This window comes from Podarcis erhardii (assembly GCF_964252035.2).
Source record: "Podarcis erhardii genome assembly, chromosome: 6".
Lineage (NCBI taxonomy): Eukaryota > Metazoa > Chordata > Lepidosauria > Squamata > Lacertidae > Podarcis > Podarcis erhardii.
Window position 1 is genome coordinate 28,926,443 of NC_138510.1, and position 23,006 is coordinate 28,949,448.

Below are 23,006 nucleotides of genomic sequence, written 5' to 3' on the forward strand. Positions count from 1 at the left end.
GCCACAGAGATGGATTCAAAAGCTGGTAACACAAAGCTGGAGCCTATGAAGAAGGCTGATAGGGCAGAAAGCAGGGAGATAAATACTAGGGAGAGCCAGAGCCAATAACAGGCACCGCCAAATAATTCTTCTTTTCCCCCTGTCCTTGTTCCTGCTGAATTCTACAAGGGCAACACTTGAGACTAAGGAGAAGGAGATACAGGCAGTGCTATCCCTTGGACTGGTTGTAAGCAAGAAGTTAGGCAGGTGGGGCTGTCTGAGGGCAGACTGAGGTTGGTGCAGGGGCGGAGGAAGGGGGTGGAGGGGGCGGGTCGCCCCGTGTGCCACTCGGTGTGGGGGGGTGACAAGATGGCCCCTGCCTCCCCTCAGCTGTAGAGCAGCTGACGGCATGCACAATCCGTATAGGTGCCACTCACGCGGCGTCCGTACAGGATACCACACATGTGCATTCCGTATGGGATGTTGCTCGTGCAGCAGCCCATATGGACACCATGTAAGCGGCAGCCCATACGGAGTGTGCATGTGCAGCATTCCGTACAGACTGCGCACACACGAAATGCCGCACATGTGCACTCCATATGGGCTGCCCCACCCCGGGTGCCGGAGAAGGTTCCTCCTCCACTGGGTTGGTGGGGCAGTCCTTCATTTGCCCAAATGGATCAACTTTCATTTAGTATGCTGTAGATGTAGAATCAGGTTTCATGAATGGAAGTTTGACACTTCTGTGTATTTTGTTTATATACAGTGGTACCTCCGGTTACGAACTTAATTCATTCCGTTCTTAACCCAAAACCATTCTTAACATGAGGCACGCTGTCGCTAATGTGGCCTCCCGCTGCTGCTGTGTTGCCGGCACGTGACTTCCGCTCGCATCTCAGGGCAGAGTTGGCAACCAGGAGCATCTACTTCCAGGTTAGCAGAGCTCATTACCTGAAGCGTTCGTAAGGAGGACAGTAGGTAACCCGAGGTTCCACTGTATTAAGGAATCAATAAAGAACTACAGCCAGGCTGCATTCAATCAAGGTAGAAGATGCTTATAAATAGACCTCATCACTTAAAAAGAAGGAAGGACGGAGAGAGAAAAATACTTTCAGCCGCTAGGAAGAAAATGTCTCCAGCTATTCCATCACCAAATAACAAGTACTTGTGGCTTTTTTAGCATAAAGCGTGTGCTCAAAAATAAAAATGCTGACTGCAGTTTGACTTCAAGAAAGATAACGTGATGCTTTCAGATTTTATGAAATCAGCCTGGTGGATTCATTCATTGGTGCCAGCCCATTCACTGGAAGGACAGGGCATTTGCTGTGTGAAGCTCTTGCAAGTGCTGCTATTGCCAGGACTGGGAATTAGAGTATGGATTGGGAACAATGGCACAACTGAATCCTGAACACAAGATCAGAGCAAAATTATAGCCAGCCTAAAGCCAAGGCTCCCTAATGGCAAGGATAGCCTCTATCACAATTGTTCTGTGATGAGCAAGGAGGTAGCTCACTCGCCAGCTGAGATCCGCCCTGGAGCCTGGATCTGCCTGCAAAAGGCAGAGCTAATCTGCTGGCTGCACTTGGCTGCCAACCCTTAACTCATTCTTTCTCTCTGCTTCCATTTTAGGCATATAGAACGGGCTCAGCACTGAGAGAGAAATACATGCTAAGTTGGGAACAGGATAAGTCAGGAATAGCCAGCTAGGGAGTTTTGTGTTTGTTGCATAAGATGAGCCCAAGGGAAAAGCAACTGCCCAGATGCCTGCTTTCCTTCCCTTGTTTGCTGCTGTATCATGCAACCAATAAGGCCAGGATAGTTGGAGAAGAAGGACAAGCAGCTGGGTTGCTGCATCACCGGAGCAGGAAAAGACAGGCAACAGGCAAGATAACTGACTCATAGAGCTACAAGAGTTCTAGCTTGGTTGAAAATTGGCACTATACACCTGAGTGTCTTATTCAGAACCAGGTTTGTGAGACACTCCGGCATCTGCAGGTAGCTGTGACTTCCAGGCAGAACAGAAGCACCTTCCACCCTAGGTAGTGTAGCCAAAATGAGGATACATTCACTTTGCTAGGCCATAGCAAAGGTCCATGCAGTCCAGAATTTGGTCTCCAGCTGTAGTTAGCCGCATGACCTTCTCATCGTGTGTGTGTGTGTATGTGTGTGTGTGTGTGTGTGTGTGTGTGTTTAGAAATTTTTCAGTTATCCCCTGATCCATGGAGGGCACAGTAACACCTTTCATTCCAAAACCTAGAGAACCAAAACTACTTAGAAAGTTCTGCCTTTTTGTAGAACCTCTTAAACTGCCTTTTGCAAACTGATCTGAATTTTGGGAAACACTACCAAAGCCAAGGGTAGCTCAGCTTACAGCTGAGTTCTAGTTTTAGTGCTCAGCGTTGAAGGTTTGAAGAAGCAGAGACTATGTGGGTGTGAGACAATAAGAAACAGGGGAAGGAAGAAGACAGAGTACGAGTTAGGGGTAGCAGTCAGCTAAGCTCTACTCAGAGTAGACCCATTTAAAGTAATGAACATGACTAAGCTTGGCCCATTAATTTCAGTGGGTCTATTCTGAGTAAAACATAGTTGAATACCACCCAGTATTATTTCGTGGGAGAGAATTGGAAAAATGCAAACACAAATGGTAAGCTGCAAAGAGGGAGGCTGGGACAGACTTCAAACTTGTTTGGAGAGGACTCTAGCCACTAGGCAACCACACACCTAAATGGTACTGACCCCAGCCACAACCTCTTTCCATGGCTCCTTCATGGCGCCTGCGAATAGGGGCCTGGAGGCTCCCCACACCTCCTGCTCAGGACTGGTGGCCTCTTTCTACCCCTTCCTGGCCAGTCCTGCCCCACAGGCAAATCTTGTCCAGACTGAGCTTCAGATCCTTCACACACTGACACTGCTCTTCCCACAGAAACAACTGCTTATCGTTGAAGAAAGCTGAGCTGCTAGCCCTCAGGAAGGAGCTCTATTATCTAGTAGCAACAAACCACAACTCCTCAATTCTCCAGTTTGAGAGTTATGGCTCTTAAGTCAGGGATAGGGAACCATTGGCCCTCTAGATCAGGGTCTCCAGTTGTTTTTGGACTACAACCCCCATCTTCCCTAGCTAGCAGGACAAAGTGGCCAGGGATGATGGGAATTGTAGTCCCAAAACAGCTGGAGACCCAAGGCTGGGGAAACCCTGCTCTAGATGTTGATGAACTATAACTCTCATCAGCCCCAGCAAGCATGGCCAACGTCCAGGGATGATGGTAGTTGAAGTTCAGCAACATCTGGAGGGCCAGAGGTGCCCTGCCCCAGCACCCGTTCTAGGTTGACCCTGATCATTCCCTCTCATATTTCTCACCTGGAAGATCAATAATGAGCCACCCATCTTCTTCTTCCTCTTTAGAGACAAACGGCTTAGGTTCCACAAGGTCCTCAGGTGCGCTGCTGTCACTGAAGAAGAGGCTGGTGAAGCGCTGGAACATGGCTGGAGAATTATTTCAGAGGTGGACTTGGGAACGAAAGGTGGGGATGAGTTTGTAGGCGCTGGCTTGAGCGTGTGGAAGCTGGTGTGGAGGCAGGAGCACGAGTTGGGGAGTGTTGGGTGGATGGATTCCTTGCCAAGGGCGGGAGCTGCTTGTTTTCCTAAGCGGAGTCTTATCTGAGTTGAGTTACGTAGATAGTGCAATCATAAGGTTCTTCACTTGGCTTCAGTGCAAAGGCCTGCCAAAGAAAGGGAAAATTCATTCAGGCCAAACACTGATGGAGTCACGAGGAACTCAGATGGCCTGGAGGAAGGGTGAGAAGGGAACCCTTGCATGAACCGTCATCCCAATTCATCACGGCCATTTCTCTTTATTCTGCCTCCTACACATAGTGCCTTCTCAACTGCATTCCCACTGGGCTGCCTGCTGGGCCTTCCTCACTTTTACTATAGAAATAAACGCCTTGCAAGACGGCTGAGTTGAGTTCTCTCACCCTACAGGGTGCCCCAGGCAAGGAGTAGCCTGTTCACTTTGATTACGGTTAACCTACTTCCCCTCACATGCAGGCAAAGAAAACAAGTGTGGCTTCTCTTATGCCAACCCAGATGTTTTGGATGCCAACTCCCACCAGCCCCAGCTAGCTGGCGGGGGCACCAGGTGGGCGAAGGAGGCCCTAAGCCAGGGGTTGGCAACCTAAGGCCCATGGGCCACAAGTGGCCCTTGGGGAAAATTTAACCAGCCCACGAACCCCCACCACCTGTTCAGGGACCCCGGCCACCTGCTCTGTTGGCTCCCGTGCGCTGCACTAAACCAGTGCAGAGCAGAGCGGGGACCACCTTCTGCAACACTGGCTGGCTTCCCATTGGCTGCAGGAAGCTCCGCACAACTCCTCCATGCCGGAAGGAGCGCCGGAAATGGCGTTTGTGCATGCGTGCATGCGCACTCCGGCCCACCGCGGCGTCTGTGGAACCATAAACCAGCCCAAGCCACAAAAACTTTGCTGACCCCTGCCCTAAGCCTTGTGGTGCATGTGCTAAGCACCAGTCAGGAATACTGTAAGGAAAAGTAGATCACCATTGTGTGAGTTTCTGTGTGTGCCTGTCACAGCTCAGACAACCGCCGCTTTCCATATTCCCCCGACCACAGCAGTGGGAGATAGGTGGCATGGTTCATTTATATTCAGATATATCCCTGCCTAAGATCTTTGTTCCTCCAGCTCTTCCATCCCTCACCATCTTAGGAGGTTTCTTGCTCCCTCCAAAGACTTTGCACTTTCTCCCTTGCTGCCCCCATGATATAGCATTCCTGAACACCTCTGTGATGCTCTTTCCCTTTCTTTAAATCCTTCCCCAAAGCCCACCATTCCTCTAAACCATTTGGCACAACACTGCCATTCCCTTGCTCCAGTGTAATTCATCTTGTAACTAAAGATGCCGTTCAGTCTTCCTTTTCATTGCACAGTCATGAGGATTTGTGCTCTTGATGCCATGGGAGTAGCTGTACAAGAGCCATATGAGCTATAGGAGAGCCAGTGTGGTGTAGCTGTTAAGAGTGCTGAATTAGGCCCTGGGAGACTATGGTTCAGATCTCCACTCAGCCATGAAGCTCACTGGGTGGTCTTGGGCCAGTCAGCTCCCCTCAGCCTAGCTTTGGTTTGTTCTGTGATGCTTCTTCAAATCCACCACATTATTGCTGTAGGGGCTATAGCACAACTAAAGGAGGACAACCCATACCCCAGCCCAAGAACAAATGCTCTGGTTTTCATGGCTTGCTTTTGCTGCAGTATAGTCCATCTGGACAGCATAACTGGTAGCATTAAGAAGCATCAGAAGGACTGTTAATAAAGCAGAATAAATGCACCGCCCAGTACACTATTATTATGCCAAGCACATGTTGCAGAATACTATCCAATATTCTTAAACCCTGTGCTATGCTGGCTCTTAACTTGTCAAAACTCAGTGAATGAGGTAAATAGCTTACTTTCTTGGACTCAGCTATACAGCTGCAAATAAAACGTTTTAAATGTGCTGTAAAGCGCTACACACAAATGTGACACTAGATGGCAACAGTGAACTTTGCCAAATTCAATGTATTTTTCAAAACTTTTTTTTTTCAAAAAAGCATTTTCACAGCGTTTTTTATATGTGTGTAGATTCCACCCTTTTGTCTTTTTAAGTATTTGAAAACTGGCAGCACATTCATCCAGAACCAGAGGAGAGACATCAAGATCCAGTTTTTCTTTTGGGATCTTAGACTGTGATGGATCGGATCTCCAATAATCCTTTAGAAGAGGGAACATTTGGATTTGTTTGTCAGAGAAATTCCTTCCTATCACTTTGCCTTTATCTGCTCAGCTTCCATCTGTTCCTACAGCAAAGGGCTTCCATTAATCAGCGCAGCCTATTTAATCAGCACAATGCATCACTAATAACTGCACCCACTTATTACAAAGCGCTGTCTGGTCAGACCGTGGGCAGGGCTATAGCAAATCAATCTGACATGCAACCACCCCATGAGGGATCTGCTGGAAGTCTCAAGACCATAGAAAACAGCATTTTCATGGAGGAACAAAGTGCTCCTATGTTGTTGCCACAACAATCCTGTGACGTAGGTTAGACTAGAAGAGAGCGAGTGGCCGAGCAGTGATTTGAATTCAGAACCCTACTATATCACATTATCTTTCCCCAACTCTGTTGCCCATGGAGGCTAGCCTTAAGGCCTTTTTATGTGCCCAGGAAAGCTTTCAATTAGGGACTTCGGGGATGAACCTACTTACTCCATTATGCTATACGGTTCCTTTCCCTGCATATCAAAGAACATAAATGCTCTGTTGGATCAGGCCAAAGACCCATCTAGCTCAGTGTCCTGTTCTCACAGCAGCCAACCAGATACATATTGGAAGCCCACAAACAGCACCTGAACACATCAGCACTCTCCACACTCATGTTCCCCAGCAAATGAAGTTCAGAGGCACTAGTTTTACCCTTGCCCTTACCCCACTCTTTTCCCAGGAAAAAGCCCTGCTCTTTAGTGCTAAATCAGAGCAAACGTCAATCCAGGGAAAACACAGCTGGTGGAATGTGATTTCCCAACCAGAAGTGTCAATACATCCTGACAGCTTTCCAAATAGGTTAATACTTGCCCCACATCTTATTGAATTGATGCCTTTTTCTCCTGGTTTTCCTCCATCCCCTCTGCCTAACTATAGAAGTTATCTCGCCACATCCCACTGATTCTGTCCAATTGGATTTGCAAAGGACTATGATTTGGCTCAAAGGCAGATGGTTGCTCCTTCCTCCTTCATAATGACCCCTTTCCTATCCAGAGCCTTTAGTTCAATGCCTTTTGGGGCCTATACACGACAGTGATGGCTTGCTGCAATTACCTAGGCAAGGAGCTGCAGTGGAAGCCATTATGATGGCAGCAAACACATATACAACTTGGCACCAATGGATGGATCCTGTAGGCATGGCAGGCAGCACAGGAGAAGCCTGGTAGGGTAGTTTATCTCAGAGGTCTGTGAGACAAGTAAGTTGGCATTCATACACAGCATATAGCTGGGACTGTATTTGTTTCCTTAGAAATGTGCCTGACTTATTTCAATGGAATTTGCTTGAGCTCATTGCCTTTTGCAGTGGTGAGCTTCTGTTACATTGGGACCTGCTGGTCAATCTCTAATCATTTGCAGTAGATGTGCGAGGAATTATGTTTATGAATTGTTTGACAGCAAAAGCAACAGAATCATCCCTCTCCGCCTGAAATTATACTACTTGAAATGAAGAAAGATTGGGGGTAAACTGGAATGGGTGTTTGGGTGGAAGGACTGTGAACTCTGTTTGGTTCCAGTACTCAAAACAAAGTCCTGGACTCATAATTATTTAATGTATGTCTTTTGCACCAGGCACTCTCTCAGTGAATCTTGGGGGTCTAATTAGAAACAAAGTAGATCCCACTGGAAGTGGCTCATGGGGTAGAGCAGAGCTGCTATTCCAGCTTCCCAGCAGGTGGGTCACGTCATCTTTCAGGATGTGGAGCGGAAGGCAGTGAGGAGGTCAGCACAGTGTAAATGCACTGGCGGAGCCAATCTAGTGGCACTGCTGGTGTGTTTGCACCATGCTGACATCCTCACCACCTCGTTCTCTCTCCCTTTTCCTTCTGGTAAGCAACAGTGTCTTATCTGTCACTAAGCTAAGATAGAAGCTCTGGTGAGGTGGAGCAGGGACAGGCAGGGATGAAGCACACCACTTATTTCACAGCAGTGCTGCTGCTGCTAATATCTGCCAGTCTCTTGCATGCCAAATAAATAAGATCTCCCCCCAACAGAACCCACCAAATAAACTAAGCAGAGGAAGGGATAGGTTACATTTGCACAAATGGCTAAGGATGAAATTGCGGTGTTTAAAATTTTTGAAGCCACTTTATTATGACCAACCAAAACACTGCAAAATGACAAGCAAGCTTTTGAGTCCACCAGAACTTTCCATCAACAACATTTAAATAAAGTAGATATCACACCTGAGAGTCTTTGCCAACTGGTTCTTACTGATATAAGAGCCAGTGTGGTCCAGTGTTTAGAGTGCTGGATTAGGCTTGGGGAAACCAGAGTTAAGATCCCCACTCAGCCATGAAGCTCACCGGGTGACCTTGAGCTAGTCACTGCATCTCAGCCTAATCCACCTCACAGGATTGTTGTAAGAATTAAATCAGGAGGGGCAGAGGCATGTATGGCACCTTGAGCTCCTTGGAGAAAAAGATAGGATATAAATGCAATGAATGAATGAATGAAACTGATCTTTTTATAATTCTCATTGTAGTACTGCGTTTTCTGTCTGTATTCCACCTTGCAACAGAATTACTGATAGAACTATGTGAAAACCAGCAAGGGGACTTAAAAAAATAATTGTGGTGCTGGCAAGTTGCTGTTAGCACAAATGCTGGGATCTAATGTGAGCCCTGCACTTCGTTCCTGAATGCTCCGGGCTCCTTTCAAAGCCCACTCAGCTCCAGCCTTGAGCAGAGTCCTTCACAAACAAGCTCAGCTGTGCTCTTAGGGGGGACAATGATGGATTTTCTGCCTTTCAACCAATCAGCAAATCCATCCTGAAATTCAGTCACATTAGTGACATTGAAAAGAGGATTGTGTGGGGCCGGGGGAGGGAGTGGGAGGGGAGTGTATGTTCATGTTGCAAAGAACTGAGACAGCTGAGAACAGGAAATGTGAGCAATGCAGATGGAAAATACACAGGAGGTGGGGGTCAGGGAGACAGCAGTTCATCCAGAGAGCACAGGGAATATTTGAGGGGCTTCCGGCTGGCAGGTCTGCCCATGATAAGACATTGCCTGTATCTTGCCATTCCCTTATCACAGAAGCAAGAAGGGAAAGGATATTTAAGGGGGTGGGATGTTCATCTGGGGGAAATGTAATCTCTGCAAAGTAATGAGAGGCTGCCTGATTATGAGAGATGGAAGAATTGGCTTTCCCTCCAAGAACTTTTGGACTACAACACCATCATGCCAGACCATTGGCCATGCTTCCTGGGACTGATGGGGGGGGGTGTAATCCAAAGCTTCCGGAGGAAGGATGCCAAATTGGGGGAGGTTTGCTTTATATCATGAAGCCACTAGCTATCAGAGATGTTGCTGGATCAAAACTGATCCATCCAGTTTGGTGTGCATGTGGCCTAAGGTTCTCTACCTTTGATATATAGGATTCCAGTTTTACAAATTATATGGGTTATATCCTAACTTGGGGGGGGGGGGCGAGTATTTCACTCACTTGCAAAGATCCTGATACTCAGTACGTATTCTTTTTCCTGCCTATGCATTGTTTGTTGCACACCTCAACTTTTCCTCATCCCTGGATTGGCCTGTCGTAGTCTTAATTATCAAATAATGCACTGTGTGCACAAAATGATTTTGCATGGTATCACAAACCTCCCTAATCAGGTTTGGAAAAAGAAAAGACCATCGAAATCAAGACATGCCCCCATGCCTTTTGCAATGGATGTGTTGCATGTGCATTGTGCACTCTGGGTAAAATGGGTAAACAAGATTCCATCCCTGAATAATCCTCTATTGGAATATTCTGACACTTCCTTTGCTGAAACCAAAGAGCCTAGCATCTACTTATTCAAATACTTTTTCAAGAGCTTCTCATGGGGCAAAAAGAGTTGCATCGGTTGAAACTGGAGAGGCCACAGTCATCTCTCCTCCCAACCCATCACGAATTTCAGCATCATCTTTCAGCTCTTTCTTCACCTCCCACAGTACAATCCACAATTCGGAAAGGCTACAGTATGGACCAAACACATCTCTACATCATCCACTTCCTAGTGGAAAATCAAGTTGTGCGGCCCACACTGCCTTATTCTCTGTCTGTTCAAAGTTAGTGTGGGAGAAGCCCAAGTGTCATAAAGGTGCTTTACATTTGATTTAAATATACAGTGTGCTTCTGACCATACCATCTGTGTTTGGCAACCTTTCATTATATACATTTTTACACAACCACAATATTTGAATTATCAAAGAGTTTATATAAATCAATTCCTACTATTGAGCTAAAAAACATGGTCTGGTCTGCCATTCTTGGCAGAAAATGAAATGAACAAAATTTCTATCTGTTTCTGACCACACAGGCCATTGCTTTGTTTTATACTAGCCAGAGTGTAAATCTGCAGGACCTCTTGAATTTCATGGGTGAGATCAGATTAGTATGAATGTATGTTATTTGATCTAGTTATCCGATTAACTCATTTATACAGTGGGTGAGACACCAACCCTGCAAGGCATAACACCGCAGGGGTAACTTCAGTTATAGAACTAGGCTCCTGGCAGGGGGTGTAATGAAGCAAGAAACGATTAGCCTCGTTGAACTGCTCGGTAAACAGAATACAGAGGCCCAGATTTCACTGACTCAGAACCACCAGAATAGCCACATGCTGTGGGCATGATTCAGAGAGAGCGCGCGAGAGAGCCCGCATGTCCTACCTTACAGAGGGGAGTCCTCTATTTGCAGGTGCCCTCCAAGTGTGGTTTAAAGAAATGGAACTGTAAGGAGGGAGAGCAGGGCCCCTGAAGCTGCCCATCAACAGCTCTTGAGCTGCTGGTACACAGATCACCTGTTCACAAAGCCTTAAGTTAAGGGTGGAAGAATCTGACCATTGCCATCCTCTCAGTTCCTCAGGGTTCCAATCTTAAACTTGGTTCTCCATGTTTCTGCAGCAATTTGCAAATTTTATTTGATTTCTTAAAAATCCTCGTGAAAATTCTTAGTTATTTTAGTGCAAATTTCTCTAGATGAAAACATTTTTGTATATCGTTTTGACTAATGTATACTTTTTTTGCAAGCAATTTCTCCTAATGTAATGCATTTTGTATCTTATTTTCACACATATATATTCATTTTTATGCACACTTTTACCTAATATAGGCATTTTTTAAAAAACCCTGGTCGGTTGGAGAACTGGATCACAAAATTCGGATAAATGCAATTTTCAAAGGATGGCTATGTTTCAGTTCTCAGACCATCAAAATTGAATCAAAAACTCAATTTGATAAATTTGGCTTTAAATGTGAACTGAATCAAATTTCTCCCCCATCCCCAACTATGGTAAGATGCACTGAATTTCTATTTAAATTATAGACATTATTTCTAAATTTGCATCTATATTTATTCATCTTTTGCCCGATGTGGGGCTCAAACCCATAAACTCTGAGATTAAGAGTTTCATGCTCTACCCAATGAGCTATCCTAGCTAAAGACTTGTGCCCAATGTTTGGTGTATGTCCATGAAAGGTGCACTACTAATAAATTCTTTTCCTCTTTCTTACCTTTGTGGCTAATTCCCTTCGCAGAAAAGGCACTAAAAACCATCAATAATCCAAGCTGACTTTCAGGGTAGTAAATATGATGGCAGATGCCCATAGCAGAAGTTCACAGGATTACATCATGAAATGTCCAGCAACATAGCCCTGAAATTTCACCAGCTCTTTTTTCACAACATCCTCCTAAATGACTGAACTGTGAACAGAATCTGCACCACTCTGACCCATCTTTAAAGCCCTTCTATAAACACACAGAAGGCTAGTAGTTCTATTGATTTTATTAACCAAAGCTTTTAAAGCAAGAGTACTGTTTGGCATTTATAGGCACTGTTTCTAAGTGACTTATCCCTCCTAGACATCTTTAGAGCAGTTTTGCTCCCTAATGTATAATAACCTCCCCATGTACTGAAACCACCAAGTAAGGCTTTCCTTTGGGTGCCCTTGCCACCTCCAGAAAGGTGGGTGATCAGAGGAGCAAGGGTCTTCTCAGTGGTGGCACCCTGTCCTATCTTGTGAGCATTGGGGTTGGAGAGGGAGACTAGAATGGAACAGAATATCCCAGTGGGGCAAGGGATGAGGAGAGGCAGACATCACTGGCTGGCTTGAACACGGATCAGAAGCTCCCCACGCTACAACATATTCTTGCAGATCTCACTTGAAAATAATTAAGTGTGCACAGAATTACTGCTTTAACCATTACGTTATGCCAGACCTCTCTTGAATATCTCAGTAATACCTTTTAAACAGTGGGAGTTGGCAAGCCTTACTTGCTTTGGGAACTGAGAGAAAAGTAGGAAATGTGACCGGGGGAGAAAAAAATTGCAGTGGGACTTGAAGAGGTACTCACTACTGAGCAAAGCATGCTGGGATGTTGTATCCTGTGTGTCTTGATGTGACCCAGTTCTGCAGCAGTTTGGCCCAGCATAATGTGGGAAATAGGGGGTAACTGAATGACCTCCCTGCCCCCGCTTCTCCCTCCCCCCTTCGTATAAATAAGAAAGTGACATGATGCAGCTCAGACTGTATGCCAGTAAGCCTAGCAGGGGCCATCTGCTCACAGTGAGAGGGGATTACACTTTCAGGCGGCAAAGGCCTTTCCAACCCCCTCCTCCAGCACAAAGGAAGAGATGGCTGGTGCCACCAAGCTCTGCTGGGGGAATCAACCTTTTGTGTGTAACTGCCCCTCCCCATTCACCGACAAAGACTCCTGGTAATCTCAGCTTCTTGCCACAGGGTGGTCACTGCCAAACAATGCATGGGAGAAACTGCTAACGCACAGTGAGGTACTCTGTTCTTCTGTTGAACAGCTATCAGAGGGCTTTTTCTCCCAGTGTTTAACTGGAAGATTTCCACACAGCCTCTGCTGGGGGAAGAACATTCAGGGACATCTCTTGTAATAAGAGTTAATCCTCATGGGTCAATAGACAGGGATGATGGGAACCTAGAACACCTAGAAGCCCAAAACTCCCTCATCCCTAAAGGGTGGGTAATTTTTATTCTTATGTATTCTAAAAGCAAACCTTTTTAGATCCAAGACTGAAGTGTGCCTCCTGTTTTAACTGGGGCTGTGCATGTCCCGGTTACAGTAATTTGGGAAATGCTGCAATATGCAAAGGGCGGTGAGAATGCAATATCAGCTGGTGTTTCCTATCAAAAAGTTGTTGTTGTTGTTGTTGTTGTTGTTGTTGTTAATAATAATAATAATAATAATAATAATAATAATAATAATACCCTGCCCATCTGGCTGGGTTTCCCCAGCCACTATGGGCTGTTCCCAACAGAATATTAAAAGCACAATAAAGCGTCAAACATTAAAAACTTCCCTAAACAGGGCTGCCTTCAGATGTCTTCTAAAAGGCAGCTAGTTGTTTATTTCTTTGACATTTGATGGGAGGGCATTCCACAGGGTTGGCACCACTACCGAGAAGGCCCTCTGCCTGGTTCCCTGTAACCTCACTTCTCGCAGTGAGGGAACTACCAGAAGGCCCTTGGAGCTGGACCTCAGTGTCCAGGCTGAATGATTGGGGTGGAGACACTCCTTCAGGTATACTGGGCTGGGGCCGTTTAGGGCTTTAAAGGTCAGCACCAACAATTTGAACTGTGCTCGGAAATGTACTGGGAAGGAAGCTTGAGATGCTATTGGCATAGATGGAATCTAGCTTAGCCCTAGTTAACAATAATTTCCTTACTCTGTTTTACAATGCACAGGGATTGCATTTTTGCACATCCTTTGCACTGGATGGTAACTGTTCATGTTTTCACAAAGGGAAAATAAACACACACCATAACATCATCTTACTTCTTGTTACCAGGACTGTGTGTACTTTGCAATAATACAGTACTTTTTGCGGGGAGGGAACTGCCTAAGGAACCTAAATTCTGCACCCCGAAAGGCTGAACTGCATAAAAATTATACATTTCAGAATTTCTATGTGTGTACAGGTTTAGGTTGCCTGGGGAGATAAAGTTTCAAAAAAAAAAGTTATGACGAAGTACACACTGCCCTGTGACTGAGTAGAAAAGAGGATAATGTTAATTGTTCATCCTGTTCACAAAGAAAAACAAACACATAAATAATGAATCATTATTATACTATATATAATATAGCAATTATTATAATGTATGAAATTATTATACTGTATATAATATAATATGCAACATAAAGATGTATACTAGGTAAATGATACAAAGCAAGGTAATTTGTATAATTCTTGCCAAAATAAGTTTTATTTTCAAATTTTGCTATATTGCATAATTTAGGAAATGGGTGAAAAGCTATGCTGAACATAAAGCCTGGCCTCCATCCTTTGGAAATCTTGTTCAGCAAAACTCCTGACTGTCAATAAACACCTCCTACATATGTTCAAACATACATTCAAAGCCATGAGGGCTAGGAACTTGAAGAAGGTGAAGAAGATGAAAACCAAAACAAAAAATCTGAGATTCTCTGGATCCTGAATCCAGCATAGTGCTAAGGCAAGGATTTTTGTTTGCACAACATAATGTTCTCCCCATCTCCTGCCTTTCAGTGCTCCCTAAATCTGTTCTGGGAGTTTCCCTAACGATCTGGAGCAGATTTGGGGAGGGGGAAATGGGTGCACGCAAACTGGGTGGGGAGTACAAACCAAAATCCTTGTGTTGACAGGACAAGGTATTTGAATTCTGAGTCCAGTCGGGTACTGTGTGCTTTTTCCTTCTCTACCCCAATGGAAATGCAACATAATTACTTGCTGTCAGTGCCAATGGGATGCTCTTCAAGGCCTCCTCTATCTCTTGGAAGGTTGTGCCATTGGCTTATGGTTTATCCATTTGCCATATTTATAGTGTGTGTGTGTACACATATATACACACGTGTGTGTGTGTGTGTGTGTGTGTGTGTGTAGCATAACTGCAAAAATAGGATGAAACTGCATGCCCAAATGAATATCAGTGCTTTGACCAATATGTTTGAAAGTCAAATGTTAAATTTGAAAGTCAAATGTTAAGCTTTATGAGATATCGGTTTAGTCCCAAAGGAGAGCAGATCACACTCAAATGTGATTTTGATCCTCCAGGGCCAGGATTAAAATATGGCACCAGTCTATTAAAAAAATTCTGGCGGTTTGGTGAGGAGGTAATGGATGTGGCAGCAGGGATCCCACAGATATCCGTGCGGCCACTGTGGGAACATGATGCTGGACTAGATGGGCCACTGGCCTGATCCAGCAAGCTCTTCTTAGCTTCTTATGTATTTGTCCTTCCTGGAAACTGGATATTTTTTTCAGTTATCTTCTGCATATAGTGAGACTGCTTTCATGATGTCAGGTAGCTGCACGTTATTTTGATAAATCCAAGTGAACTCCGGAGAGGTTTTCGTTTGGCAAAAGGAAACTAAAACCAGAAAGAAAATGAGCTATTCTCCTTCCTCTCAACCTGGCATATATTGTTATCCTTCTTTTGTGAATCACTGGCTCTCCATAATAACCCTGTTAGGTAAGACCAGGAGGGAGGGAGGGAGAAAGCACAATTGAAACCAAGACCAATGAAGCACAAGAACATTACAAAATAGGCAGGAAGGAGTGGGTTGCTCTTGTTTTTGTAATTAACAGGGACAGGACTTCCAGAACTGTTACGAGCTTTGCAAATACCTATTTAGAATCAAGACGTTGCTCCCCCAAAATAAACCCTTTCCAAATTCTTTGGAGCCAAATGCCAAGACTCGCCAAGGAAAACATTCCAAAATAGATCTAAGAATGCCTCCACTGTCATCATGACACTGTAGAATGGCAATATGTGCTTATGATGCTTGAGAATTTCTATCTTCATCACCTCCTACTCAAGAGGGGATGGCCATGGTGGTTGGGAGGGTGGAAGCTTCATCTGTCACACTGGTGTTTATACTGCAGATTTGATGTGTCACAGTTTAGTATTAGATTGCACAATCTTCACCCCAAACTTCAGAATGCATAAAGGCACAAAAACTCCCATTTCTTAATGCAGTGGGCTTACCCCATAACCTTCAAGGACAGTGGCTGTGTACTCATACAGATGGAAGCTGGATTAGAGGGAAATTCACCAAACCTCAATGTTTCATAGAATTATAGACTCATAAAACTGTAGAGTTGGAAGGGACCACAATGCAGGAATCTCAACTGGGTCATACATGAGAGATGGCCATCTAACCCCTGCATAAAAGCCTTCAAGGAAGGAGAGTCCACCACCTCTCATGGAAGTCTCTGTCAAACAGTACTTACTGTCAGAAAGTTCTTACTGTTGTTTATTTGGAATCTCCTTTCTTGTAACTTGAATCATTGATGCAGGTCCTACCCTCCAGGGCAGGAGAAAATAAGCTAGCTCCATTCTCCATATGACAGCCCTTTAGATATCTGAAGATGGCTATCATATCTCCTCTCAGTCTCCTCTTTTCTAGGCTAAACATACCCAGCTCCCTCAACCATTGCTCATAAGGATAGGTTTCCAGATCCTTGATCATCTTGTTTGCCCTCCTCTTCACACCTTCCATATTGTCAATATCCTTCTTAAATTGTAGTGCACAGAAGTGGACACAGTACTCCAGGTGTGCTCTGACCAAGACAGAATTAGAGCAGAACTATTACTTCCCTTGACTGGGGCACTTCTTGTTGTTTAGTCGTTTAGTCATGTCCGACTCTTTGTGACTCTATGGTCCAGAGCACCAGGGTACAAGGCTTCTGTTAATGCCACACTGTTGACTTATGTTAAGCTTATAAGCTATAAGACCTCCAGATCCTTTTCACATGTACAACTGGCAATCCGGATGTTCCCCATCTTATATTTATACAGCTTGCTCTTCATGCCTAAGTGCAGAACCTTACATTTGCCCCTATTGAAATTCATTTTGCTGGTTTATAGCCAGTTCTCCAGTACGTTAAGGTCATATTGAATCCCAATTCTGTCTTCAGTGGCATGGGTACACCTCCCAGTTTCATGTCACCTGCAAATTTGATTAGCATCCCCTCAGTACTTTCATCCACGTCATTTATAACAATGTTTAACAACCCTGGACCCAGAACTCTGCAGCAGTATGCTGCACCCCACTTTTCTCCAGGATGACAAGGAACCATTAGCGAGTACTCTGTGGGTTTAGTCAGCCAACCAGCTACAAATCCACCTGACAGTTACCTCATCCAGTCTACATTTTACCAGAGTATCATGAGGGACTTTGTCAAAAACCTTACTGAAATCAAGATACACTACGTCCACAGCATTCCCCTAATCCATCAAGTCTGTAGCTCTATCAAAAAAACAAAGAAAACAATGAGATTTGTCTGGCATGACTTGTTTTTGAGGAACCCATGCTGGGTCTTAGTAATCACAGCATCCTTTTCTAAGTGCTCATAGCCCTTTCCTGGTATTGAGGACCCACAAACCAGGTTTAATAAGAAATGACAGGGCAGATACAGCTAACATCTGCGACTGTATACCATTTCCCAAACCTGCAGCAGCAGCACACTGGATGCAGAGTAAATGGGAGTGTGTACACAGCTGCATCATAGCTTCCTGTCACACAGCTGTAAAATGAATGGTCATAGATGAATATGGTGTCTGCAACTTTGCAGTTTGCTTATGCATTTAATCTGCAGAGTAGCTGATATGCAGGAGTCTGTTACTTGTAGTCCTATGGATACAAATGAACATCTAAATCTTTTCCCTAGAGCCATGCAACTACAGGGGGTAAAACTCGGAGCGGTGACTACACTACAGTTTCATTGCAACAGCCATCAACTTTAACACACAAATCAATAAAGGACCAGGCACTTCAGCTCCAACACTGGTGCCTCTGGCCTTTTTGTCACCCACAAATCAGGTTTAATTATCACTTGTGAAAAACAGACACCAGACCAGCTGAACATCAAAAGGGAATGTGATAAACTTCCTAACCATATATACTGTCAGTGCCAGCATTGCCCCTCTTGCAAGTTATCCAAAGCTGGACTAGTCTAAGGCCCCCAAAAGAACCTATGTTAAAAGCAGCAAGCTAACCAAATTATTGGGCATGACTGCATGTGTGCTGCATTAATTACACTGGAGGGGGCTCTAACTGTTTAAAAAATCTCCATAGCAAAGCAAGGCCTTTCATGTACTAATATGCAGGAATGAACAATGGTTTCAAATGCTGGCTAGGTGGTGTGATGATTAGAGCATTGAACTAGGACCTAGAAAACCAGGGTTCAAATCCTGATTTAGCCATGAAGCTCACTTGATGGCCATGGGCCAGTAACTGCCTCTCAGCTTAACCCCACCTCACATGGTTGTCCTGAGGATAAAGTGGAGATGTGAAAAAACACCTTGAGCTCTGTGGAGGAAAGGTGGGACATAAATGTAATAATAAATACATCAACACATTTTCTGTTGGGCTCACATCCTGAATTCTCCACAAGCAGCCCAGCATTCTTTTGCACATTCGGCTATTCTGCTTTAATAGTGCGTAAAGAATTTTGCTTTTCTGGGAAGATATGGACACAGGAAGCTGCCTTATATTAAGTCAGACAACTAGTCCACCTAGTTCAGCATTGTCTACACGGACTGGCAGCAGCTCTCCAGGGCTTCAGGCAAGGGATCTCTTTCAGAGGCTGAGGATCTAGCCACAGCCCTTCTGCAAGCCAGGCCGGTGTTCCACCACTGAGCTACTGCCCCTCCTCTTCTCAGCTACGCCCACAATTAAATTATGTGTTAAAATATAACATGCTGAATGAGCCCAAAATCCAAACTACCACTCAAAGCTATAAAAAAAAGATGATGAGTAAAGTGGACCAAAGGAGAGGCACACCGAGCCCTAGTCATCCTTCCCTTAGGTGCTTTATTTGCTGTGACACCGACCCTACGAGCTTCTTGCTCGGCAGTGCAAATACAAAATAACATGACATTGCTCCATGCAGTCCTCTGCCCACCGAATTATCAAAGAAATGCAATGCACCGATCTTCAGCGCTCTCCAGTATATGGCAGCCTTCCACACAGCAGGTCAAAAGAGGACAACTTCAATACGCGCGGGAGGGAAGGATTAGAAAGGGCCGGCCTTGGTGACGTCTCAATGTCATATGCAAATGACAGCGACGTCACCCCAGGCTTCCAATCCCAGGCAGCCAATGGGGGCGGGGGCTGAGATCAACCTTTAATCTTAATCCGCTGGTGGAGAAACAAGTAACAAAAGAGGCAAAGACAAGGGAATGTTAAGAATCAAGCAGGGCCGTGAAACTGACTGAGCGCAGAGCGGCGGCTGGTCCTCCAGGTCGAGGAAACACGACGCCTTGTTTGTCGTTTCAACAGCTCTGCCTTTTGTTCCCTTTTACCTACGTCGAGAGGAGAGACCCGGGCCCCGATCCTGCCTCCTGCAAGCCTGACGAAGTGGGGGGACTCGCATAGGTCACGAAAGCTTGTTGTTGTTACGCCACCACAGCGCATCCGTTCGCCCTTTGCTCTTGGCGCGGAGATACATTTCCATAGAAGGCCGGACGCTGCGGGTTCTCGCCTTCCCTGCCCTCCACCGCACCCCGATCCACAAGTGCACGCTCGGTTTATAAACTATAAGCCAAGAGGCGATCCAATAAGGCACGTTCGTAGTTCGCTTGCAAAGAGTCACACACAAGCCAGAACTCTTCCCGTTTTTATTTTTTGAACAAACACCCGGCGGGAGTGACGCCAAGGACAACAAATCGAAGTCCGCATTTTGCATTAGGAGCCCATATGCAGCGGTAGCTGGCAGGATTGCAGTGGGTAACAAGAGCTTGCTCTCAAGGAAACAGCTGAGCGAAAAAGCAGGCAGCCAACCCACCCCACTGATCTGCAGTTGATTATGATGAACATTTTCCATTCGCCTGTTATGACCTCAATGAGACAAGCTCCACACAAACAAGGGGATGTTTTGCCTTCTTTCCGCTCCTTCGCCTCTCCCTCCCCACCCGCATCACCTTCCCAGTGTATTATTAATATCTGCAACATTTGGTTGTTGTTAATAGCCGGAGACAGTCAAGACAAAAGGCTCTTTCTGCATTTTGAAGCTAAGAAAGAGAGTCAGTTACAAACCAGTCAGATCCCGAACCCCAGCCTATTATTCCTGGCTGTCTCTTGCGCAGCCTTTTGTTTATTACCGAAGGCTCTTCAAAATCATAAAAGAGCAACCATGATCATTAATGATTCTGTAATTACTTACATTCGGGGATCCGGTTTTAAAGTGGGATATTTTACTCTCAAAAACCTACGATGAGAATACTCAGATATATAGATACACGCACCACATATGTTAATTTTTCATTTGCAAGCCAAAGCAAAGGACGAAGTAAACAGGAGCCTTTCTTCGTCGTCTCCCGCCCCCTTCCAGACCCCCAGTCTCTCTCTCCCTGGTGACTCTAGAGGTCAAGATAGCCTGCTTCTAAACTCAACACAAAGATCTGTCCCTCCTGAGGTTTAGAAGGTCTCCTACCTCAATATAATGTATTCGTGAGTTCCCTGCCAACCAGAGGATGAAATCGCAACGCGTCCATAACAACATATTGAGAAACATAAAGCGAAGCACCCGGCCGCATAGAGACTGTCAAATACAAAAGGGAATTCAAATGGCACACCAGAAGGGAAATCGATATCTGAGATGAACGTCCCTCTCTCTCTCATACACACACTACATGCAAAGGATGGACTCTTAAAACGTCGACAGCAGCAAAACAAAAATAACTCGCAAGCTCCCTTTCGCCACAAAAATACAAGTTTGGAAATAAACCAACCGCCCTGGGCAAAGGGAATTGGGGGAGCGGGGGGGGGAGTAGAACAGCACTTACCTTGCCTTTTATGTCATCAAATGTTTTGTAAACAACACCACACACACAAAAAGAAAACCCACAAGATTATTATTATTAAGCACCAGCTTTAGGCAGAGTCTGTGAGGTAGTTTTAATTGAAATCAATAATAGAAACGATTAAAAAAAAGACCCTCCCCCCCAAAAAGGATGCAGGAGGAGGAAGAGCAGGAGGTGTGGTGATGTGAATGGTGTCTCAGGTCTTCTCAGAAGATATGCACCATTTGCAAACTGCAAGCAGCTGCCCTCGCGTCCGGACGCCCTCCCTCCCCTGGCTGTAGTCTTGGTATTATTTTTTTTTCTGTTATTGCTGAATCCCCGGTTGATCTCGGCTCAGAAATTAGAACGTTCAAACAGCTGATCGTGGCGTCACAAAGGGGCCCGCCCGCCGCCGGAGCGGCAGCCTCTCTCTGCAGCCAATGGGAGGCGGACAACGGCTGGAAGGCGGGGCTTTGGCGCAGCGGTGGGGGGAGCTCTTAGCGCTCCACGTGAGCGCTGGGACCCGTGGAGGGGAAACGGGGAGGGCTCGCGGTGAGGCTGTGGTAGAGGTAGGATCCTGTGCACTGCTGGGTGCCGTGTGGTCAGTGGGGCCCGGGATTTGCCGGGGGAGGGCGGGGAGCCGGAAAAAAGAGGACGCATCCCTCCCGAAAAGACTTGGGGTAGATTGAAGAAAGTGTGTCCGGCTGCTCCCTGAAAACTTGTAACTCGAGCGGGTGGAGATCGGGACCATTCCAAGATCTCCCTCTGCGCTAAAGTTTCCCCATCGAAATAAAAAAAGTTTTTCTACAGGACTGTCACGGTTGAACTGCGGGACTGTCGCGCTTATTGAAGTTAAGAAATAGTTATCTGTTAGGTGTGGCTTGTATGTATGTGATAGAAGATTGGTCTGTAGGGATTTGGCCCTCAGGAGTTGGAGTCCACCGACATCCGATCATTCCTGACCATTGGCCATGTTGGTGGGGGCTGGTGGGAGTTCAGCAGTTTCTGGAGGGTAATATGGAGGTTCCTCAGCCCTGGTCAACAGGGGAGATTTGTGCCACCTGACTGACAGTGGGACGTACACTGCCTCAGAAGATGGTGGACTCTCGTGTATTCCAGGATTTTGAGGCTGGAAGGCCAAATCAACACAGACTGTGGAAACCTCACACTGGACTTCAAGCATCTGGCATTGTGTGCCTCCCCGTTCTTCCTCCAGACTCTGGGTCCTTGGTTTCCAAATGAGATGCAAAAGCTGCTCTCATCAGAAAAGAGATTTGGGGACCCATGTCATCAGCTGGTGTTGGTCCACTGTGCTTCATTGAGTCCAGGGTCAACGCAGCTGTCTACCAGGAGATTTTGGAGCACTCCATGCTTTCTTCCGCAGACGAGCTTTATGGGGATGCTAACTTCATTTTCCAGCAGGACTTTGGCACCTGCCCACACTGCCAAAAGTACCAAAACCTGGTTCAGTGCCCATGGGATTACTGTGCTTGATTGGCTAGCAAACTCACCTGACCTGAACCCCATAGAGAATCTATGGAGCATTGCCAAGAGAAAGATGAGAGACATGAGACCGAGCAATGCAGAAGAGCTGAAGGCTGCTGTTGAAGCTTCCTGGTCTTCCATAACACCTCAGCAGTGCCACAGGCTGATAGAATCCATGCCACACCACATTGAGGCAGTAACTGATGCAAAAGGGGCCCAAACCAAGTACTGAGTACATATGCATGCTTCTGCTTCTCAGAGGTCCAATATTGCTCTATTTGCAGTCCTTGTTTTGCTGATTTCATTTAATATTCTAATTTTCTGAGATTGTTAATTTGGGGTTTTCATCAGCTGTATGCCATGATCATCACAATTATAACAAATAAAGGCTTGACATATCTCGCTTTGCATGTCATGAGTCTATCTCATATATTAGTTTCACCTTTTAAGTTGAATTACTGAAATAAATGAACTTTTCCACAATATTCTAATTTTCCGAGTTTCACCTGTAGTTTCAAAGGTGACACTAGACTCTTCATTGGTCTGGTGCCAGTGATTCAAATGAAGGCCAAGTCCAGATGCACAAGGTCACAAAAATAAAACTTTTAGTAGGACTAGCCCATGTGCACAATGCCATATTCAAGATTTTGAGATAGCACAGCTCACCATCTGCCTGCATATTCATGCAATGGGAGAAAACCCCTGGAAGAGTCAAAGATGTATTTCTGAGTGAAAGCATACTGTTAATACATTATTTCAATATTAAGATGGTATTAGAGGGAATTCTTGCTGAATTTGTTAGGTTAACTTTAGATGCTTCCAGGCAGAGGCAATATTTCACAAATGAGATGTTTAATTCTGATTGTATCTGTGCATGCATGGTTTGTCTTATGCTTCCCACAGTTATACTGCTATTTCCTGCCCACATCAGTGGGGAGTTGATTGAAT

At 45.4% G+C, this 23,006-nt stretch overlaps 1 protein-coding gene across 5 annotated transcripts in view; it reads right to left on the reverse strand.

Moving 5' to 3' along the window:
• Positions 1-20,918, reverse strand: part of TP53INP2 (tumor protein p53 inducible nuclear protein 2) — a 33,244-nt gene extending 12,326 nt beyond the window's left edge. The window contains exons 1-2 of one of the 5 annotated variants that reach the window (XM_081866810.1): positions 20,577-20,918; positions 3,338-3,699 (exon numbers count right to left, since the gene is read on the reverse strand). In XM_081866810.1, the coding sequence (XP_081722936.1) occupies positions 3,338-3,461 (124 nt within the window). In that variant the 5' untranslated portion in view covers positions 3,462-3,699; positions 20,577-20,918. Of the gene's footprint in view, positions 1-3,337; positions 3,700-6,603; positions 6,841-20,224; positions 20,371-20,576 lie in introns of those variants that run through there. The other 4 variants (XM_081866811.1, XM_081866809.1, XM_081866813.1 and 1 more) reach the window with 4 other exon arrangements.
• Between the last annotated feature and the right edge of the window lie 2,088 nt (positions 20,919-23,006).